Source organism: Podarcis erhardii (genome assembly GCF_964252035.2).
Source record: "Podarcis erhardii genome assembly, chromosome: 5".
Classification (NCBI taxonomy): domain Eukaryota; kingdom Metazoa; phylum Chordata; class Lepidosauria; order Squamata; family Lacertidae; genus Podarcis; species Podarcis erhardii.
Window position 1 is genome coordinate 76,322,707 of NC_138509.1, and position 22,906 is coordinate 76,345,612.

Below are 22,906 nucleotides of genomic sequence, written 5' to 3' on the forward strand. Positions count from 1 at the left end.
TGACACTATGGATCCGTGTCTTGGTGAAGAGTAAGGATAGGGGAGCAATTAAATTAAGTTCCTGGTTAAACCTACCTAATTCAGACTTTCCAAAATAATGCACAAATCAAAACACAGCCATCTTTCAAAATTCACATTTCTCCAAGTTTTATAGCACAGTTCTCTGGCCAAGCAAGGCAAGTAATGCAATATAACAGGGTAAAGGATGCGTTAACATCTCATTCATATAGGAAAAATAAGAAAAATGCTTGGGAATATATTGATATTGCCTTCATAATGTGTATATTAGGAAAAAGTCACACCAATGAATTTTCATGAGAACTTTAATAATAATAATAATAATAATCAGAAAGCTGGTGTTGAAATGTGGAGAACTGAATTTAAGATTAGATAAATGAGGAACTGAGGAAAACAGAGTTGGCCCTCCCCAGTTAAGTGCCAACTATAGGCATTGCTTATAGCAGAGGTGGGTAGCTTGTGCTGTGGCCCTCCAGATGTTGTAGGACACCAGAGTCCTTCAGCTCCAGTCACTATGACCAATGGTCAGGAGTAATGAGAGCTGTGGTCCAGCAACGTCCAGAGATGTATCCCACCCATGGCTTATATGAATAAGTACTTCTCAAGATCTTCCACATGGTGGCTGTCCTATTTAAACTCCTTGGCTGACATTGTTGATTGACTGATTTCCTGCAAGGAGCTCAAAGTGGCATACTGTGGTACATCAGGTTAAGTACTTAATTCGTTCCGGAGGTCCGTACTTAACCTGAAACTGTTCTTAACCTGAAGCACCACTTTAGCTAATGGGACCTCCTGCTGCTGCCACGCTGCCGGAGCACGATTTCTGTTCTCATCCTGAAGCAAAGTTCTTAACCTGAAGCACAATTTCTGGGTTAGCAGAGTCTGTAACCTGAAGCGTATGTAACCTGAAGCGTATGTAACCTGAGGTACCACTGTATATGGTTCTCCTTCTCTCAATTTTTCCCCTCATAACAATTCTGTGAGGTAGGTTAGGCTGAGAGGCAGTTACTGGCCCAAGCTCACCCAGCGAACTTTATGACCAAGTGGGGATTTGAACCCTGGTCTCCCAGGTCCTAGTCAGCACCTTTACATCACCTCAGGTACTTGGGATACAAGCTCTGGAGTTTTTCTAGGAAAAATCAGCTTATGGCCTGAATTCCATTCTGCTGTACATTGCATGGAATGTGCTTCTAACTCTATAGAACAGCCTTTTGACTCTTGAAACATCGTTGAGGAATTTTTATAAGTTAAATCTCAGTTCCTTGTCTCCAGTTTCAGTCACATAATGCTGGGACAGATGGTTTTAATTAAGTTATTCAAAGAAATATTAAGAAACAGGGCAATCTAACAACAACAAATGCACACACAGAGAGAGATTTGCTTTACCACATTTTTATCTTTAACAAACTTCATTATCCCAGTGTCAAAACAGTACCAGCCACACAAAAGTCGGAAGTATCAGCAGACCTGGGGAAACCCCAAAGTTGGAAAGAAATGCAATAAATCTTTAGGAGGAAAAATGACAGGGCAATGAGAATGCTAACTTGCTGCTGGAGGGAAGGGAGTGGATGATGGGAGTTGTAGTCCAAAAGTTATGCCTATCTTGCAGTCTGTTACATTACCTGAAATTAGAGAGTTTGCCCTGGTTTACCTCCCGTATTGCTCTTGTGAAGGATTAAAGAAAGGGGTTATTACTAACCAATCACCGGCAGCACATATGCTACTTGATGCAGGCAGTATCCTAATAAAAAACTCCATCATTCTGTTAATGTAAACAGAAAGCTAAAATATGTTTTCAAGTTTGAAGACACATTCATTGCATTCCTAAGCTTTTGTTTCCAGTGTATGTGTATTCAAGCCATTTCCATCCCAAACAGAATGTCTGCCTGTCTTCACATTTAGCCAGCTCTGCATGGAAGTATTTAATACCACCAACTTAATCAGGCATGAGTTTGGATCTACATGCAATTTCGGCTTTGTATATAATATAAGGATTAATAAATGGTCTGGTCTGCACTGTACTTAGTACTTCATACATTTGTTTCCACAAAATATCTTGTATTTTTAAACACTTGAAAGCAATTCCCTCTAATTCATACACACTCCACATAATAAATCTATTATGGTTAACTGTAAATCTCTAGACAGTCTATTGCTCTTGACAGGCTTCCTTTGAAATTGTTAGCATTTCACTTATTCAGAGGAACCTGTGTGAGTGTTCCCATGGCAGAGTTAAGCTTAGCTCATAGTAAGGAAAATCATTGCATCATCAACCACAAAGAAATGATTTTCCTCAGATGTGGAGAAATTATCCTGTTTCGGGGATAGATCTGGAATAAACCAATACACACACACACACACATCAGAAGTCTGACAATTTGTTCTTGCACAGCTTGCCAGGGGGTTATTTTTACTATGACATAGAATCGGGGGGAAATTAACTTATTTTTATCAAATCAAATACTGCTCCATTTTTGGAACTGTGCAGAAAGAGGATGGGCACTTTTAAAAGGCAGGAAACAAATAAGGAGGAAACTCTCAGATGAGGTAGAAGAATGGGGTAGCTTCAGGAGACATAAAATGAGGTTGGGGGTCATAGATGGTTGGTTGTCTGTATTGGACCATAGATCTGTGTTTTATGCAAATCTCCGGAGAACAAAGAAAGGGGACAGATTCTGAATTCAGTGTTTACTAATCCCCAATCCCAAGGGTCTTTGAAGTATAAACTGAAATTATTTAAGATGACACTTTCCATGAGGCCTAATTTAGCTGACAGCTCCTTACCTGCATGGTGAGGGAGGATGTAGCAGTGGTTGGCAGTTAAGAATTGTTGCTCAAATTAAGAAATCTCTTCATCACCATTACATTCTAACAGGAATTTCTGTCAATCTAGAACACATGTAGAAGAGTTGCCAAGAGTAATCAATGTGAGGGGTGGTGGAATAGCCCAGTGTAAATGTACTATCTGGATTTTATAAACTATTGTGGAATTTACAAAATGAAGTGTCACTGGAAATTATGGAATTTCTCGGCTTTAGATAATGTGAACCAGCATTCAGTGAGTCACGTTTGTCAAAATGGCCTAGCAAAGAATGAGGGTGTTGAGAATGCTGAGTTCTAATCTGTGAAGCAGATGCTGTCTAAATCTTGTTTATATTTTCATTTACATTTTCATGATTCTGTACTCTGTGGATAGGAAGTCAGCTAATACTGTTTTCACTCATGTAAAAGAGATTGATTCAATACTACTTATTCATGTTTATTATTACTACTACTACAGTAAACCTCTGCCATGAAAATAAGCAAAAGAAGAAGTATCACAACCCAGAGGGATAGAACAAATCAAACCACTGTGAAAGAGCTTCCGCAGTCAAAAAATTATTTACTTTGAGCTGCAAGACAGCTAGAGTTCAACCACCCTTGACAACGCCTCATGAAATGCAATAGAAATTGAAATTATGCTTCCGGATTATGCAATAGATGATATTAAACGTGACCAGACCAGTATCCATATGAGGGCACAGCCATTGCTATAATAATCCTAACAATATGAAATATGATAGATATCTTCATTCTTCATATGACTTGGGGATATGTGGCAAAGGCCTCACTAAAGAGTGGAAGAGCATTTTACACACACGGGGGGGGGGTGCAGAGAGGAGACACACACACACAGAGTGGAACTGGATATCCTGTGCCTGATCAGACAACAGAAAGGAAGAGAAGTTTTACAAGTTTTAAGGCTGCAATTCAGCAAAGTTAATCACAACTAAATCACACCGAAAGCAATGGAATAAGACTTTGTCATCACTAACAACAGGCATGATCACCACTCGTTTCTAGTGCCATATATGCCAACTTTGCTTGCACTCAGCAGTGCCTGTCAGGGGTGACAACTTGAATAAAATATTGTGGGGGCCCAAATAAGCCCTGCCCCACATAATCAATCACATGACCTAGTGCACACACCACATTTGAATGGGAATGTCCATCAACTTTGTGGGGGCCTGGCCCCCTCAAATATTTTATTGTGGGGGCCAAAGCCCTCACAGCCCCTAGGAGTTGGCTCCTATGGTGCCTGTCATTTTCAGTACTTATCCGTAAACAGACCTCTGTGTTGCAATATAGACAAGCTGAACAATATAACACAACACAATGGCCAATAATAATGGCACTAAACATTATTTATAGACTCATACAAATGATCAGAAATTGCAACCAAAGTCTCTGAATCTTCTTCACCAGTCACGGTAGAATAATTCAAAAGTTTGATATATACATAATCTGTCACAAATATCGCTGGAACAGAGTTTCCGGACAACCAGTCTGTTTCGTTCCATGCTTCCTCAGCCAATCTTGATCAATTCTTCATCAGCCAGACTTGTAAGAATTGATATGAGAAGTTCAATTTCTTAACAAGCCAATATTACATGTAAGCAATTATAAACGCTGTAGAAAATATACTCTGGATCAGTGCTCATATGATACTGTAGTCACTGATCAGCACTTAGCCTTAGACAGCAACACTATGATAAACTCCTGCCTTCTCTATTTAAGTTAAATATTTATGTTGCATTGTTATCCTATATTGAGTAATTAAATCATTTGCCTTGACAGATGGCAAGGTGCATTTGACAGTTCTCCATGGATACCTCACAGGCCAAACTGTTCCACAGCCTTGTGGTGCAGGCAACAGGTAGCAACAGAAATGGACTTGGATGAAACCAACCAGCAAGTGTCAGAGTGTGGGGGCAATCGGGCAGGATGCTAAAGTGCTGCTTTTAAGGGTTGCAGAAATTATTGTTCACCACTACCACGCCATAGGACAGCATTTGCAGCCTGGGTTACAGCTAGGGATGCAAAAAAGGGACCAACTTCTATTCATATTTGTCAGAGCCGCCCCTAGGTCCCAGCTCACAAAGGACCAACGCCCGGCTGTAGTTATGTACAAAAGTCTTTATTGAAGTTCAGTTTCCATTTCAAAGCCGCAGCGTGCCGCTCTACGTCTTAAAGTCTAGACCGGCGAAGTTCCGTCTGACTCTCCTCCCCTTCCACACCAGATTAAGACTCTAGCCTTGCTCCACCTCTTCCTTAGCTCCTTCCTCCTCTGGGCCCTCCTGCCCGCTGGGGTTTCATCCTTTCTGGACTCTTCTGACACTGACCCCCCTGATTCTTGCCCCTCCTTCCGGCGGGCTTTAGGACCTGGTTCCCTATCCGGGCTACCTGCTGTGCCGCTCGCCTGTACATTTGAACTTGGCGCGCGCACCCAGCCGGCAACCTTCCTCTCGACCGTTCCCTCGCTCTCCGATGGAGGCGTGGCCAACCCTGACTCATCTTCTCTCGCTGGTGGTGAATACACTGGCCCTGATACCTGGGACTCCTCCCCCCCACTACGCTCCGGTGGGGAAGCTGGTCCTGATTTCCAACTGCTGCTCTGGGAGTCCCCGCTGGCCCCTTGCTTCTGGGGTGTCCCCCTTGGGGCCCCCCTTGCCCTGGCCATCGGCGCCCCCTTCTGTGAATCTTCTGATTCGCTGGAGAGGCTCATGGAATCTCTCGGGCTACTGTCCTCTTCTCCTACGCTGCCCTCGGATTGCTCCCCCTCGCTCTCCATCTCCTCCCCTCCCTGCGCTCCCACTGCGTCCCTGACAATATTCATTGCATACAGCAATGTTCCCTTACTGCTGGAGTTTCGCTTCTAGCAAAAACAACATTGTTCACCTCACTGTCCACAAGGCTTTATGCAAATAATTATGTAGTTAATTAAGCCGCCATTACACTACTCCACACTATTCATTTTAATGCAAAGGAAACACAATGCAAATTGGAGGAGGAGACCTTAATTATGTATTATTATATATTGTATTATAGCGGGAAGGTAAACGGTGTTTCCATGTGCTGCGCTGGTGCCAGCTCGCCAGAGCAGCTTCGTCACGCTGGCCACGTGACCCGGAAGTGTCTGCGGACAGCGCTGGCTCCCGGCCTCTAGAGTGAGATGAGCGCACAACCCTAGAGTCTGTCAGGACTGGCCTGTACGGGCAGGGGTACCTTTACCTTTACCTTTTTATATATCGTTTACAGATGAAATAAGAGTGAATGCCTATTCTATTCACAGGATTGATTTCCATTCTGGACACAGGATGAATATGCAACCTATTGCAATTTCTGCTCTCATTTGTGTTTTCTTTGGAATACTTTGACAGGAAGCAAATGAACAAACAGGGAGGTCATCTATATAGCTGCCCATTTAAGTGAATGGGCTGCCACTGCCATAAGTGAATGCCACTGCCATATTCCACCCCCCACTCCATGAAAAAAAAGCTCAAAAACTGTGTCCAGATTTTCACTTTTGGGAATATGGCAACCCTAATTCAAGGAAAGATTGAGGGCACAAGGAGAAGGGGACGACAGAGGATGAGATGGTTGGACAGTGTTCTCAAAGCTACTAACATGAGTTTGACCAAACTGCGGGAGGCAGTGGAAGACAGTGGAAGCTTGACCAAACTGCGGGAGGCAGCGGGAGGCAGTGGAAGACAAAGCCTGGCATGCTCTGGTCCATGGGGTCACGAAGAGTCAGACACGACTAAACGACTAAACAACAACAACAATTCAAGTGAATGACCTTAGGGCCAAACAAGAGTACAGTAGTACCTCGGGTTACGTACGCTTCAGGTTACATAAGCTTCAGGTTACAGACTCCGCCAACCCAGAAATAGTGCTTCAGGTTAAGGACTTTGCTTCAGGATGAGAACAGAAATCGTGCTCCAGCAGCGCAGCGGCAGCAGCGGGAGGCCCCATTAGCTAAAGTGGTGCTTCAGGTTAAGAACAGTCCTCCAGAACGAATTAAGTACTTAACCCAAGGTACCACTGTATATCTTAAGTGTATGATCAGATTTATTTATTTATTTTTTAAATCAAGTACTTTTTGAGGTTGAGATGCTTTCTTCTTCTGAACTTCTTCTTCCACTATGGATCCCTCTCTATGGAGCCATCTTTAACACCTGCTGAAAACTCCTTTACACTCCCATGCCTTTGCTGACAATTAATACCAGTGTCTTCTTAGTCTGTTTGTTTTGGATTTACTGTTTGTATAATATTATATTATATTATATTATATTATATTATATTATATTATATTATATTATAATTAGTCACAAGGCTACTACCACATAGATGTATAGATTCCCATATTGATTTTGAACTTCTTTCCTTTGCAGCTGTAATTATTATGATAATCACAACAAATATTCTTGCTTTTAAATCACTTGGTTTTTACACAATTTAATACTGAATTTCCCCAGGCATGGACATCCAAACATTGATTGCTATAAATCTTATATTTATTCTGAACCCACTCCACCTCTAGCCATGTGAAATAACTTTCCCAAATCAGATTGAGGAGCCTCAGCCAAGCCCTGCTAATTAGGTGTGCTGTAAAGGTTCAAGGAATCCTATCCTTCCCCTGGAGAGACAAAGGAATGTAGTTCTTATTTCAATGATGGCATTGCTCCGAGTAAAGCCCAAACCCCCTTCGTCTTTCTTATCCTACGTCATCCCTGCGCCGGCTGATATAGGCTTTCTGCCTCGGAGCTTTCTGTTCTACTACTTTCACTGCACGCCTGGTCCTAGGAGAGGGGGGCTCAGAAATGCTCTCCAAAGACACTGAGTCTATCAGTTGTCACTCCCCCAGTGTTTCTTCTTCCTGCTGTTCCTCTTCCAATATTTCCCAGCTTTTACCCTCTGCAGCCTCTGAACTACGTCCTTCTGCAAACCACTGTTCTAAATCTATACTGTCCTCCTGTTCTCAGGAAGGTTCAGGAGAAGGGGTGGCAGCAGAGGTGGAGCTAGCTGCTCCGGCACCGGAGGTGAGCGGCGAGCATCCCAGGGGGCAGCGTGACAATGTCACCCCCCCTCAGGGATGACATCCAGGACAGGCCGCACCTACCACACACCCCTTCCTCCACCAGTGGGCAGCAGCCCCCACCATTCCTCCTCAGTCCAGCCCCTGACATGTGCCAGGGCTCACCCATTTTGCTTGTCTGGTTATTTTGGCCAAGCTATACCCATCTGCCCTACATGTTGTCATCTCTGGTGTCAGGTGTGGTGCAGGGAAAGACCTGGCTCAGCCAGTGTGGTGTTTGCAGGTATCTGCACAGCTGGTTGTCAGGTCTTGTGAATTCCCATGTAAAGCTCTCCCCAAGACCCAGCTACAGTAGAACCTCGACTTACGTTTGTTGGAAAATTCCATTCCACCTTTAGTTGCAGACATGGAACTATTGCATGTCACATGACTCTTTACAGACCAGCACAGCTTGCTGGGAACTTCCGTTGTGTGTATAGCTTTTGCTTTTCTCTGTCTCTCTGAGGAGAATAAAGGGAGACAACATGTTTTATTTGTCCTGATTTATGCTTAATAAATCTTTAGCTGTTAGTATGTTTCCACAAGCCTCACGCCTGTTCTGTTTGAGCAGTATGCTCTGCTAATATATTGTGCCCTGGCTTTGAAGCCTGGGTCACTGATTTATGTCACACCAGGGGGATCGTCACAGCTGGAAGAGCATGATCCAGCTGGGGGCTAGCCAGCTGGCATCCTGACCCCCGAAGGATGCCGACAACGTTACCCTCGGGTAACGTAAACTTCGGGTTACGAAAGCGGCAAACCCAGAAGTATTTTTCCAGGTTTTGCTACTCACGCATGCGCAGAAGCACTCTATGCGCAGCGCACATGCACAGAACAGGCACCTCCAGTTACGGAAACCTTGGGATCCGACCGGAGCTCTGGAACAGATCCCATCCACAACCGGAGGTACCACTGTATAGTGATTAAAAGTTATCACAGTGATGTATGTTAAATGTTGCACTTTTCTTTAAAAAAAGTAAAACATTTTCCTTCTTAACAGAATATTAACTAGATCAATCAGAATTTCCCTTAGATGTTGTTTCTCTCTGACTTCCACTTATTTGTTCCCAATGACACACCACATGGACATCAAATTATCTGCCCGCTGAGCATCTATCAAAGAGCTAAGTTCGGTCCCTCTGGTAGAAAGTAACTTTGTAAGGTTGATTCCAACAGGAAATATAATAGATTTATGTCCAATAGTAACAAACAGGTGCAAGTGCAATCTGGGTTCTTCTTCAGGTTTTGTCTGACACCAGCTAGCAATTTTGATGGAACTTCTGATAAATGTATCATTTGTAGCTTTAAGAGGTTAATTATCAAAATAGTTTCACCCTGCCTAGTCAAGCGTGAAACCTATAGGAAGGAAATTGAATCAAAATGTGCAGAGCAGGGATGTTGATAGATTCTTTTAAAAAAAAAACACTGCAGGATTTATTGTTTAAATAATTATCTGTCCTTTTTATGGTGGTCACCAGACAAGATTTAGCTCAGAATTGGAAGACAGCTGCTAATTTGACACTGAAGGCATGGTACAAGAAAATCTGGAACATTGAGTTCATGGAAAAACACTAAAAAAATAATAATGCCCCAAACAAAGACAATTTTGAGAAACATTTTTATTCAGCACATCAGAAACAAGAGCAAGACCAGGACTCTGCCATCAACTGTTGGCAATCTCTGGAGTATCTGCTGAGACAATGAACATGCTATTACTTAATGCCTACATCTGATCTCAGTATTGACACACGATTTGTTAAATAACTTAACCTCTATGTGAATGATATTCCGTGTGTACACACACACACACACACACACACACACAGGGAATGGATGGGGAGGAGAAAGGCAGGAATAGGGAGATTTTTTGAATTAGACAGTTTTTCTGCATTTAATTACTGTTTTTAATTACGAGGTTGTTTCAATGGGATTGTTTTATTGCATATTTCACATATGGATGTTTACATTATAATGTTTGCATGTTTGGTTGTATTTCATCCTTATAAACCTCTAAGAAGCCTGGGTTGGGATTAAGTGGCATATAAATTAATAACTAATAAGAGTAACAGGCTAAGCAACAGCAAGAAACAGAGTAAAGATGAGATAGAGAGAAGCAACAAGAGAGGGCTAAGGACAGAGTTGGAGAAATCAATTCAGTTCACATTTAAAGGCAAACCTACCCAATTCACACTTTTTGAAACAACACAGCCATCCTTCAAAACTTTGCCTGTATTTTGCAGTGCAGTTCTCAGGCCAGGCTACATCTAGAAAAATGGACAAACTAAGACAAAGTGTGCATAGAAGTGCATTTATTAGTGAAAATAACACACACGCAAATGCATTATATCAGAGCAAAATGCATTTGCAAATAAGTGTATATCCGGCAAAAATTGCATGGGAAAATGTATGCATTTGGAGGAATTCGCTAAAATTCTGATGAGTTTTCATGGGGACTTTTCCCAAAAATGCAAACTGATGTTGAAATATGGACAGGTGAAGCCGAGATCGGAAGAATGGGAAACCCAAACTGACAGATTCACCATCCCTAGTGAGGAGCTAGCTAGATACATTGTGGGGATTCATATGTCTCTGTCTCGCTGATGAGGGCTGGCAGCTCTACTGCCTGCTAGGAGGGCTGTGCTGTTTGCTTTCCCCAATGCTCTGCTGGTGTACTTGGAAATAAACCACATATTTCAAAAACAAGTCTCCAGTGATCTCTCCTGCAAAAAGAAAGCCAAACCCCGGAGCTTCTCACCACCTGGGGGATGCAGGGAGCATGTAACAATATTGTGTGGTGTTTTGTTCTTGTTTTTTTTTAGATTTTCCTCATCTTAAATGCCATTCCTCATGTGAAAGATGTGCTGCAGATGGCTACAGTGCTATAGGCATACAGACACCTTTTGATGCTGAACACTAACACTTCAAAGAGCCACCATCACAGACCCACACTGTCCTTTAGTTCTAAATTTTAATCTGGTGGCCTTAGAGAATATATTGGTCTATTTGATGCCAGTTCTGTGCATTTTCAATGTTCTCTGTGCTATATATTCTCCCCGAGTTTGTTTGTACCCTCTTTGCAAAAACAGTCTGGCATACTTGTTTACATTATGCATTTTACTAGCACTGGCCCCATGAACTGAGACCTCTATATTCGTCAATCTAAACAATACCACTGACCTCTAATGCTTATGGGAGATGAAGAAGGAAGTTGTCCATCAGCTGTCTGTAGTCTAGAGGCTCTGTTAATGATGAAGAAACAAAATGGACTTCTTTTTTTTAGTAAATAAAAATAGCATCCAGCAGTAGGAACATATTTCCTGTTCGCTGTGGGAAATGTAATTATAGGTGACGCATTAACCTTGGTTTATTTCCATTTACTTTTTTATTATTAAATGCAGTTGGGCAGTTTTATAGTTTAGTACCTTCCAATTTAAAGTTTTCAGCGGAAGCTCTCTCCCTGAGAAAGAAAATTTAGCTTGCTCTAGGCTGTTAGCATCCCTGTGACGAGGCGGTTTTATATTCTCCCTGCTTTTAAAGAAAATCGGCAGAAGGCAGTATAGTTGCTTGCTGTGTATGTCCCCATTCGCTCTTCATTTGAGGTGCGATATCCCCTGTCTTCAGACAAAGGGACAATCATATGGATTACTGGTGCCAGAAGCAACCCATTAAGGTCTAATACTAATTTATAATAATTGATTATTTATACCCCGCCCATCTGGCTGGGTTTCCCAGTTGAAGAAAGGGACAACAGAAAGTTGAGAAGGCAGGAAATTATTATTTATACATCATTATATACTTATCCCACCTTTCTGCCAAGGAGCTCAAGGTGGCATGTATGGTAGTCCTCCCTGCACCCACTATTTTTAGTCTCACAACAACCCTGTGAGGTGGGTTAGACTGAGAGGCTGCGACTGGCCTGGGGGCACCCAGCAAACTTTATGACCAAGTGGGGATTTGAACAATGATCTCCCCGAATCCTGCTCCAGCATCCAAACCATGATGAGTGTTTTGCAAGCTCTGGGTCAGGGACTGACAATGAATTTTAGTCCACTTCCAGGTGGGCCTCAGCATCTCAGCCTGCCTCTTGGTTGTGCACTAGCCCTTTGATTGGTACTGGTACTGGGAAGCTCTCTGTCTACACAGTGCATAGGCACATGTAGGAACGGGGATTGATTCAAGAACAAGGTGAGAGTGAGTGTAATTGATGCTGCTATTGAGCTGTCCAAGCCATCAGGGTTCGGTCAGTCAGCCAGCTACAAATCCACCTAACAGTTACATCATTCAACTCACATTTTACCAGCTTCCTCACAAGAATATCATGGGGGACTTTGTCAAAAGCCTTACTAAAAGCAAGATACACTATGTCCGCAGCATTTCCCTGATCTGATAAGTTTGTAATTCCATCCGAAAAAAGAAAGAAAAGAAATCAGATTGATCTGGCATGACTTATTTTTGAGAAACCCATGCTGTATCTTAGGATCACAGCATCCTTTTCTAAATGCTCACAGACTGACTGTTGAATTATCTGTTCTAGGACCTTTCCTGGTATTGATGTCATGCTCACCGGTCGGTAGTTACCTGGGTCTTCCTTTTTCCCCCTTTTGAAGATGGGAATAACATTTGCCCGCCTCCAGAAAATTTAAAAGGGGGATGGAGAAAGGGATAAACACTTCTGCCATTGTAAGACCCTTCTTTCTGAAACTATTAGCGAACCCCTGAAACAGCACCCAAACAGCAACCAGTGACTGGCATAGCATTCTAATCTATTCCTATGGCTGGAATGTTAGGCTAAAAGGAAGACAGGCAACTGTGTATGACATTTCGTAATTACGTTCGTTGTAGGATCGCCCCAAATATGAATGAAATAGTACTGTAAGTCAAACTGCAGATCTAAACTGCAAAGGGAACCAGTGGCCATGCATGAGGAGAGACAGGGGGACATGTTTTGGGGGAAGCAAGTTCAAGTGTGATGATCAAACAGGCCTTCAGTTGCAAGTTGCCCCAAAGCACTGTGAACAACTCTACTTATTGCAATAAAAATGTAGGTAACGGAATGGACGAAGCTGGAGTTGTTGCACTTGGATGCACTGTAGAATACAAGGCACATCTCTATTCTTGAGGAGAAGAAGAAAAATCCTCAACAAATATTTGAGAAGGCAGGCGATTGTCAAAATTGAAGGGTATTGCCAGCTGAAGTTCAAAGGGTGGGTGGCACTCATCATTATTTGTCTGCAGTGTCACATTGCTAAACTACCAATTTAAACAGAGAAGTGTTTCCACAGAGACGGAATCTGCTCTCACATTTTCTGAAGTAATTGACTAGGACATGTGTTTGAAGAAGTACATTAAAGACTTGTTGTGTCTGGAAGGGCTGACATCTAGGAATTAAGCTATTAGCTACTTCCTTCTCCTGCTACCCAAGAAGCTCAGTGATGCCAAAGTGTCAGGAACAGTTTACTAGTGTTACCCTCAAGAGGGTACACTTCGGAAAGGGAAAGGGAAAAAAGGGGGAAAAAACAATAACCACCCAGCTGTTATATATTCAATGTTTTTATATGATTAATGTTGTAAAAATTGTAACTCCCTTTTGCAATTTTAATGAAGCTCTGTTCGGGAGGAACAGCTTGCAGCAGTTTCGCAGCTGTTTACATACTCATTACCCTGAGGTAGCTGTAGACTTCAGAAATTAAGCTTCCATTCACCTTCACTTATGCTTTTGTAATCCCCATAAAGTCATTAGGCTGCATGCATCTCCCACGCAGCTGTAACTGGGAATTGGAGAATAGGCCCCTGTTTAGTTTCCTCCTGCAAAACTGCCCCTACCGAGTAAGGCATCAACTGAGCGTCATCTTTCATTTCATCTGAATTGTTTGCGGCCTGCCTCCGTTCTGAAAAGTCAGGGCATATAGAAGTTAAAGCATACATATAAAGTAGACCAGGGGAGACAGAAGGTAAATTGGGATCTTTCGGGACATCTCTGGATGGTATAACTCCCAAAAGTTTAACAGGAAGCAAAATTGCAAAGGAAAAATAAATATATTTGGCATGACTGGTCTTGTGCTATTCACTTATCTCTTAACCTCCTTGTTCCTCACCTGTAAAATATGGACATTAATTGGATGCCTTTTATTGGGTTTTTGAGCAGCTTTTCTGGCCAGGTTTAGATTTTTTAAATTTATAGTTTTATTAAATTTCAAAAAATTCACATGTGCACCCCAAAATATAGATTTTTCTTTAGTTTGTTTAGATTTTTGTGACAGATTTGAAGGGAAGTTCCCGGGGTGGGTGTAGTGCGTGGGGCAGAAATTATCTGAAACCCCAGAGAGCTGCTGCCTAGATCTTTCCCAGACTGCATCTGTATTAGAATCATTCTTAATCTGTTTTTAATGTTTCATCACTTCTTGTTTGCCATCCTTGGCTCTTTTGGGTGGAAGGGCAGGATAGAAATTTAGTAAACAAGACCTCAACGTAATAGTCATTCACAAACATTGCAGAATCTTTTCCTGGAAGCAAAGGTATCCCAATTAAAGGGTATCAGCTGTTCTAAACTGTATAATGTGTTTTTGCCTCCCACCACTCCAAATAAATGTATAAACCAGTTCTTGGGGATACAAATTGCATGCCAAGTGTTATGTAGACAAATAACATGGGCAAAAAACGTCTTTTAGACATACAGATTATCTTTTACAATCTGAATCAGGTGAGGCGGGAAAAGTGCTCTTTGGGAGCAGTAATGGACTTGATGAGGACCAATAAATGTAATCCCGAGAAGATCACTGGTGATGGATGGTTCAGCTGTGCACACATTGCTCAACCATATAAGCAGAGGACTGTAGTCTGCTTCTTTTAGATTCACTGTCACATGAGGCCAAAGTAGACTTAGTGGCATGGAGTGACTTCTATCAGCCGATGTTCCAGCTATGGCGCCCTCCTGGATACAGGCAGCAGACTCATGGCTTCCCATGATTTAGAAACTTCAAGGCAAGAGTTACAACAGAGCACTTTATGTGGTTCTGCCTGGGGAGAAAGTTCAAAAGCTGTCGCTAGTCCACTATTCTGTGGCTCCCATTTCATTTCTGTGGTTCTAACCTTTAAAGCTCTACATGGGCGGTCTCCTCTCATTCCGGTCTGTTCATTAACTGAGATAATCATTTGAGGCTCTCCACCAGGTATCTCTGCCTTCTGAGATGGAAACTGAAGAGAGTCTTTTCTGTGATGGCCCCTCACCTTTCCAATGCCCTCTCCAGTACGGCTGCGAACATCCTGTCTCCGATTTGGGGGGCCAATTCTGCTCTTTGCAGCAGCCCTGAGCTGAGGTGATTTGGGGCCACTCTGACACAGATCTGGGGGCAAGGCCCCAACTAAATCAGTGGCCTTGCACAGTGTCTAATGAAGATTTTCAACCCCAATTAAATATGTAATCAGGTGGCAGGTAGAAGAAGGTGTATGCAGGCTGCCTGTGTGTGTCTCCTTCTCCCCATTCTTCTTTCTGCCGGGCTACCCCTGTTTTGAAAGCCCAGAATCACTCTGTATGGAGCTGATCCAACCTGAGGCAATCTGACACAGCCTCAACCTTCTCCCGCTGAATCCTGCATCAACCCATACTTTCCCGATTCGGTTCAGGATCCAGGATTTCGTCAGAGTCCATATGCAAGCTTTACCATAAGAAATGGTACAGGGTGACTGTTTGAATTGGTGCAGCTGCACTGTTTCTTATCACTGGGCTTCTACAACATTTAGTGAGAAGAGTGTGTGGGCTGCCATTGTCTGCCCACTAAAAAAAACATATCAGTTATTCTCTGCACTTCCATAGGCAGGGGAAGAACTTCCACATAAGAGGGTTTCCATACAATATTGGCTATTTACCTCCCATTCAGTAATTGTGCAAATCACATGACATACCTTTTGAATTCATGTATTGCCTGAAGGAAAATCTGATCTACAGATCCATTGCCAAAAGCTAAACAAGCATACCATTTATTTATTTGTTTTAACGTGAGGGATGCTTTCTTCTAGTCATACACAATTTTCTTCCCCTCCCCTCAGAAAATGGTTTAAGTTTTCATTAACCAAAATACTGCTTTCTGTAAACTGAAAGAATGATGTGTTCCAGCCAATAGAGAACAGAAGCCCTTGGACTATCCCATAATGCAGTGCAAAACTTCTGCTGCCTCCCTCCCCAATTAAAAAGTCCAACAAGGGGCGGGAGCAGGAATGGGGCAAACATTTGATACCATCGATAGTAACAATAGCATAAACAAACAACCTTTTTAATGCTTTTTATTGCAAGCCATCCCGCTAACTCTGAGGTATTAGAAAGCATGAAATATAAATGAAGTAGATAAATGAAGCAATCGAACTTGGGCCACTGCATATTGTCTAAATTATAACAGGGAGACCTTTGTGCTTACATTGCCAGTATTTATTCATTAAGAATTCCGTCTATTCATAAAAACCAAAGGCACCGTGTTACTATAGCGCAGGCTGCATTTCTGTCATTAAATGCCTCATCAAAAGTTGCTTTATTCCCAATATTATTCATTCTCTTAGTTCCTTGCAAACTTCCTTCCCTTGCAATTTGCAGATGGAAATGTGATTGCGTAACCTTACTAAACAGTACTTTGGAGGTGAGAGCAAACATCACGGAGTGTAAAATAAATGTGGCAGGGGCTTCTGCATTCCTGGTTGCTTGGAAGTAAAAATGTGTGTATACAACTATAAATACTGCATTTTATCCTCCGAGTCTCATGAAGAAACTTCTATACCTGGATGCTTGCAATTCTGCATGGATAAATCCTTCTTGCTCATCCAGGATCACGTTTAAATCATGGCTAACCTTGGGTTACATACACTTCAGGTTACAGACTCCGCTAACCCAGAAATAGTGCTTCAGGTTAAGAACTTTGCTTCAGGATGAGAACAGAAATCGTGTGGTGGCAGTGCAGCAGCAGCAGGAGGCCCCATTAGCTAAAGTGGTACCTCAGGTTAAGAACAATTTCAGGTTAAGAACGGACCTCCGGAACAAATTAAGTACTTAACCAGAGGTACCACTGTACTATGATTCATGCATTGTTCATGTAAGCTACTTTACTAAAGAACAGCAGTAACAATGAGGCTGCTCTGAATATTTTCAATCTCAATTTTCAGTCCCCAAAAAGGAATTATAGAAGCCGAGGGGGAATATTTTCTCCAAAACTCTGATTGTTAGAATGGTCAGCTTATTCTGCACCTGTTCAGTTCCACTGTTTCATTTACCTGCTGGTGCTTTAATTCCACCCCTTCCATTAAATGCTTTTTCCTCATCCTAGATTAATCATATTCACCACAGTGACATCAGCACATAACTCATCAGATTTTGCAAAGCGATTATGTCACTGAGGGAAATCACTGTCAACTGTGAGTGAGGAAAGAGAAAGTGCAGAGATCATCCCAGCTAATCAGGGGTTGTAAAATAAATGAGATGATGTCATTACACTACCTAGCCAATCCTGATGTTGTTGCAGTGGCGTAGCGTGGGTTGTCAGCATCCGGAGCAAGGCAAGTAATTTGCGCCCCCTAACGCGTGGATTTGCGCCCCCTAACCCTAACCCCCAGATGTTGCGCCCGGTGCGGCCAGCCCCCCCTGCACCCCCCACGCTACGCCACTGTGTTGTTGCAGGCAAACAAAATCAAACGAAGGGAGCTCATTTCAAGACTACCCAAAATGCCTAAAGTAGTGGGTATTTTTAGCTTAGCCCTAAATTACTACTAGATATAGATTCATATTTATTAAATTTATGAGTTCTGGCATCTTTCTGTAAACAGCTTTGAGGAGTTCCTTTTACAACCAAACAGTATATTAATTATATGGATTTTTATTAAAGAAATTATACGAAAACATCTCAAGGTAATGAACAATAGAAATATCACACAATAGAAACAAAAGATACAGCAAAATAGTCACATCTGGTAAGCACGTCAGAAGCGTACCCCACCCAATGAACATCTTTCACAATCACCACAAAATAATCTACATACTGAAAATTCCCCAAAACAATAGCACCAGCATTCAAATCGCAGGTAATACAGAACTGTTTTACCTAGTGCCAGAATGATGTCAAAACTGGCACCAGGTGAGTCTACCTGGGAAGAGTATTCAATAAACTACTACCAAGACTACTACTGTTGGCATCATTAGTGGCTAGCTGGATATTTTTAGGGGTGGTTCATTGCTACACTGCAACATTGTGTTGCAGATCCCACTTGTAACTAACGAATTCCTATTTAGTTGCTTAAAGGAATTCATTATTGGGGAGGTGATGAAGTGTTTCAGGACACTGTTTTTTGAACAAACAACTGCTAAGAAAAAAACTAGCAAATTATCATCTGGGTCAGAAAAAAAGAGCAGTGCCGCAGTTGGCCAAGAATATACTTTAGCCTCTGTCTCTTTGCGAATAAGTACTAAGACACTTTTGAAGTCCCATATGAATCAGAATAGCTGATAAGGATCACACTTTGAACATCAGGGCACCTTATTCTTTAGCCAGGAATCCTCTCCTTCAGTCTGCATTACTGATTTTTCAAAACTCCTGCAGCATCTACCATCCCAACTGCCTTTTAAAGAAGTAAATGGTATTAGCAGAAGAACCAGAAATTAGTGTCTTCAATATATTCATACTGGAGGGTTCTTATGAATTAATTAATGAATTCAGCGAATTATGAATGTCAGACAGATCTGTTTTGCTTCGCCCTTATTTTTGCTAATGAAATATAATCCAATAACCAGTTCTACCCTTGCAAGAGTCTAATTCACTTAAGAGGCAACTGTCATATTAATTATGTTTATATGAAATCTGTATTACTGTTTAATTTCACAAACACATACTCTTGTGACCTATGTATAAAATATAAAGATTCCAGTTGCTTTAAGAGGACCCCCACCCTCCAATGCCCCCCCTCACATTTTTCATCCAGTGTGTGGTCTGAGTAAACACTTTCCCACTTTCGCGGACCTCTCCGCTGCTTGCGGAGAGGTCCGCGAAGCCTGCAGAGCAAGAGGGGTCGGTGCGCACTGACCCCTCTCGCTCTCCAGGCTTCAGCGAAAGCCTGCATTCGCCCCATAGGACGCACACACATTTCCCCTTCATTTTTGGGCGAAAAATACGGGTAACTGAAAACAGGTTGGGCAAGCCTGCTGAAGTCTCAAAAAAACTACAGAGCTTTGGGGTAGACTTTTAGGGATATTCCCTGCACAAGGTGAGAGTCCCCTACTGCCTCTGACATTGTTACATTAGTTGTTTATAAAATGCTTTCTGTCACAAACTGAAATGTATTATAATCAAGATGAGATAATGTTGGCTGATGCAGAAGCTTTTGTATAAAATAGTTTTGGTTCCATTTCCTAACCTTTGACTTAGCTTGGAAGTTCTTGCAGCACAATCTGTTTACTTAGATGTTTGGAACACACTCAGCAGAAAATCTAAAGCAAAAATGAGAAGCTCTCATCCTACCATGATTTTAAAAAATAATAATAGAGCAACATGGCATTTGAGAGCTCCTACAACAACTTTGTAGGGACGTGGGTGGCGCTGTGGGTTAAACCACAGAGCCTAGGACTTGCCGATCAGAAGGTTGGCAGTTCGAATCCCTGTGACAGGGTGAGCTCCTGTTGCTCGGTCCCTGCTCCTGCCAACCTAGCAGTTCGAAAGCAAATCAAAGTGCAAGTAGATAAATAGGTACTGCTTCGGCGGGAAGGTAAACGGTGTTTCCGTGCACTGCTCTGGTTCTCCAGAAGCAGCTTAGTCATGCTGGCCACATGCCCCAGAAGCTGTACGCCAGCTCCCTCGGCCAATAAAGTGAGATGAGCGCCGCAACCCCAGAGTGGGTCACAACTGGACCTAATGGTCAGGGGTCCCCTTTACCTTTACTTTTTACAACAACTTTGAAACCCTTCTTGATTCCCACTAGCATGCCTTATCTTCAGCTTTTGGACAAATTCCTCATCCAAATGGCCTTGGATTTGTCTTGTCTATCCAACACCTGGCAATGTTACCTAGTCCACGAGCACATTATTGACATGCCGTAGGGTGCTTACTAGGGACACGGGTGGCACTGTGGGTTAAACCACAGAGCCTAGGACTTGCCCATCCGAAGGTTGGTGGTTTGAATCCCCGCAACGGGGTGAGCTCCTGTTGCTCGGTCCCTCCTCCTGCCAACCTAGCAGTTCAAAAGCACATCAAAGTGCAAGTAGATAAATAGGTACCGCTCCAGCGGGAAGGTAAACGGCATTTCCGTGCGCTTCTCTGGTTCGCCAGAAGCAGCTTAGTCATGCTGGCCACATGACCTGGAAGCTGTCTGCGGACAAATGCCGGCTCCCTCGGCCAATAAAGCGAGATGAGCGCCGCAATCCCAGAGTCGGTCACGACTGGACCTAATGGTCGGGGTCCCTTTACCTTTACCTTTTAGGGTGCTTACTGATATTGGGATGCATGATTCCATTTGCTACTGAGCCCACCAACCAAAATACTCTGTTAGGTCAGATGCATAAAAATGATTTCCCATAGTCTACTCGTTCATCCCACGCATCTGATAAACTGTAAATGTAACCTGGGGCACTGCTGTTTAGTATTGGAGAAGTCAAATGCAAATTGACAGAGGAAATAAACAGTAGGCAGGTATCTGGATGTGTTGGTAATGTAAGATTTCTAGAATACAGCATCAGTAATGACATTTAATGCACGTGTCGTGGGACTGTGCCAGTTTTTACTGAAAGTGTAGATTCTGTCATGGAAGGCTTAAAGGACACATGAGACAAGAAGCCAGATAAGAACTTCATTGTTTATCTCCAGCAAGAGCAGAACACAAAATTCCTGACTCCACCTGTATCCAGTAATACATAGGAAGCTGTCTTATACTGAACCATTGGTCAATCTAGTTCAGCTAGATTTGAGAAGTGCATATTGAGGAGGGAGGCTGCTTCAGGTAAAAGGAACCAGAGCTGTCTCCAGGTTTATGTAGTCCTTTCACTCCTGCCTATCATAGCCTCTTCGCTGAGCCACAACACACAACTCAGTGGAGCGGAAGGCCAACCAGGAGAGTTTTTGAGCTGTACTTGCCTGGAGGCAGAGTCATCACCCAAAGTCAGGTCCAGTCCTAGGGTCAGGCTAACAGCAATCCACAGTCCAGGGGTCAGGGAATCTGATGATCAAGGGTCAAGATGGGCAGGCAGCAGCAAGGTAGGGCTAGGAACTACAAGCGTTGGTACCAGCATCTAACTGCTGTTGGAAGCTCTTCTTAAAAAGGCTGAAGCCAGCTGGTTCTTCTCTGTGCCACTGAATGCTAAGCAGCTGCAGGTGGAGTCACTCTGCCTTCTTCCCCTTCAGGCTACTGCTCTTCAGGCAAAGCTGACTCCTGGCCCACGACTGCCACCCTATAAAAGTCTGGGGCATCTTCCTAGAAATAGCAGGGAGAGAGAAGGAGAATTCTGCATTGTTGCCAACTGAGAAAGTAGAAGTAGAAGCAGCATAAAGGAGGATGCAGGGCAGAGGCAAGGAGGCGTTACAGGACCATCAGCAACTGGCTGACTGTGCCACCTGGTACCACCAGGCCTTTAAGGAACCACCCAGGATACAGCCGAGAGAGGAGAAGGAAATAAGGAAAGCCAATGGGAACCAAATCAGAGTGAAGCAAGAAGATTGTATGGGGCGATGAGAGAGATTTGTGCACTTAGAGATGCAACCCATTGTAAGTAAGGAGCACAGAAAGCACAGTGAGTAAAGCACTCTTCACCAACTTGGTACTGTCTGAACTTCCCTTAGTCTTGGCCAGCATGGCCATGTTGGCTGGGGCTAAAGGGAGCTGTAGTTCTGGATAGCATAAGATTGTTGAAGTCTGGACTAGTTGGAGAAACCGTTTCATTATCAGTCACTGTAACACAATCATATTGGCACATTGGGAGAAAGCTGGTGTGCACTTCCCCCCCCCCTTAATTTTTTTGCCTGCCACACTCCCTTGAGTAAAAAGTTCGTTCCTGTTTTGAAAAATACAGATAAACTGCTTTATTAATATTGCATCATGTTTTCTCTGTCTCACAGCTGTAATGTATTGAGACCCACCACTGTTTGCAAGCTATTATGTAAACATAGCAAAAACATTGCTTACAGTAATTAGGGTAGCTTTTTTCCAGCCTCTTTTTCCACTTTCCTGCTAATTAAATTTTAGAGATTACTGTAAATAATGTACTTTCCGGGAAACCCCAAATGCTTATCAAAAAATAAAACCAAAGACTTAATCTCAAATGAATAAAACGGATCCTTCTTTTTACCCTCATAAAAAGCTAGTATATCTATCTCTCGGTGTGGTATAAAAGCAGCCAATGGAAAGATACTGTATTTTCCCTTCAGAGGTGGGTGGTTCATTACACAATGGAATACGAAGATTGGAGAAGGAAGTGGGGGTGTGAGGTACAGGCTAGACTAGCAGGAAAGAATTCTGGTGAAAAGGATAATGGTGTATATTCCAGAGTTAGTGTAAGGCTCAGTTCACACTCCCCACCCCCCATGCCGCTGTGTAGGCTTTCCAAATCAGGAGCAAGCCTCAGACTCCATACCCACCTCCCAGCTTCAATATCTCATGCCTTAGAGGTCATCAGGAATAGTCTAAAGGCACAGGATACATCTCTCTAACTGAAGGTAAGTGCATGCTACCTGGCTGTTACCTGGATTGGAGTGAGCCAGATTTCCTCCAAGGAGTTCAAAGGTTGAGGCAAGGGATGGGCAGACTTGTCAATTTCTGTTTCTCTCTTTCTCATTTTCCCCAGTCTTAAATTCAGTTCTCCACATTTCTGCAGCAGTTTGCATTTTTTGCTGCACTTTTTTCTCTTTTAAGTCCTCTTTAAAATTTGTCAGCATTTTCGTGCAATATTCTTCTAATGGACACATTTCTCTATGCCATTTTACCTGATGTGCACATTTCCCCGAGCAATTTCCCCATATGTAATGCATTTTATAAGTT

At 42.8% G+C, this 22,906-nt stretch overlaps 1 protein-coding gene across 1 annotated transcript in view; it reads right to left on the minus strand.

Moving 5' to 3' along the window:
• Window positions 1-6,554: 6,554 nt before the first annotated feature.
• The window catches only part of CP (ceruloplasmin), a 324,621-nt gene continuing 308,269 nt past the window's right edge, over window positions 6,555-22,906 (minus strand). Inside the window, exon 19 of the mRNA XM_081862195.1 lies at window positions 6,555-6,598. Coding sequence (XP_081718321.1) covers window positions 6,589-6,598 — 10 coding nt within the window. The 3' untranslated portion in view covers window positions 6,555-6,588. The remainder of the gene's footprint in view (window positions 6,599-22,906) is intronic.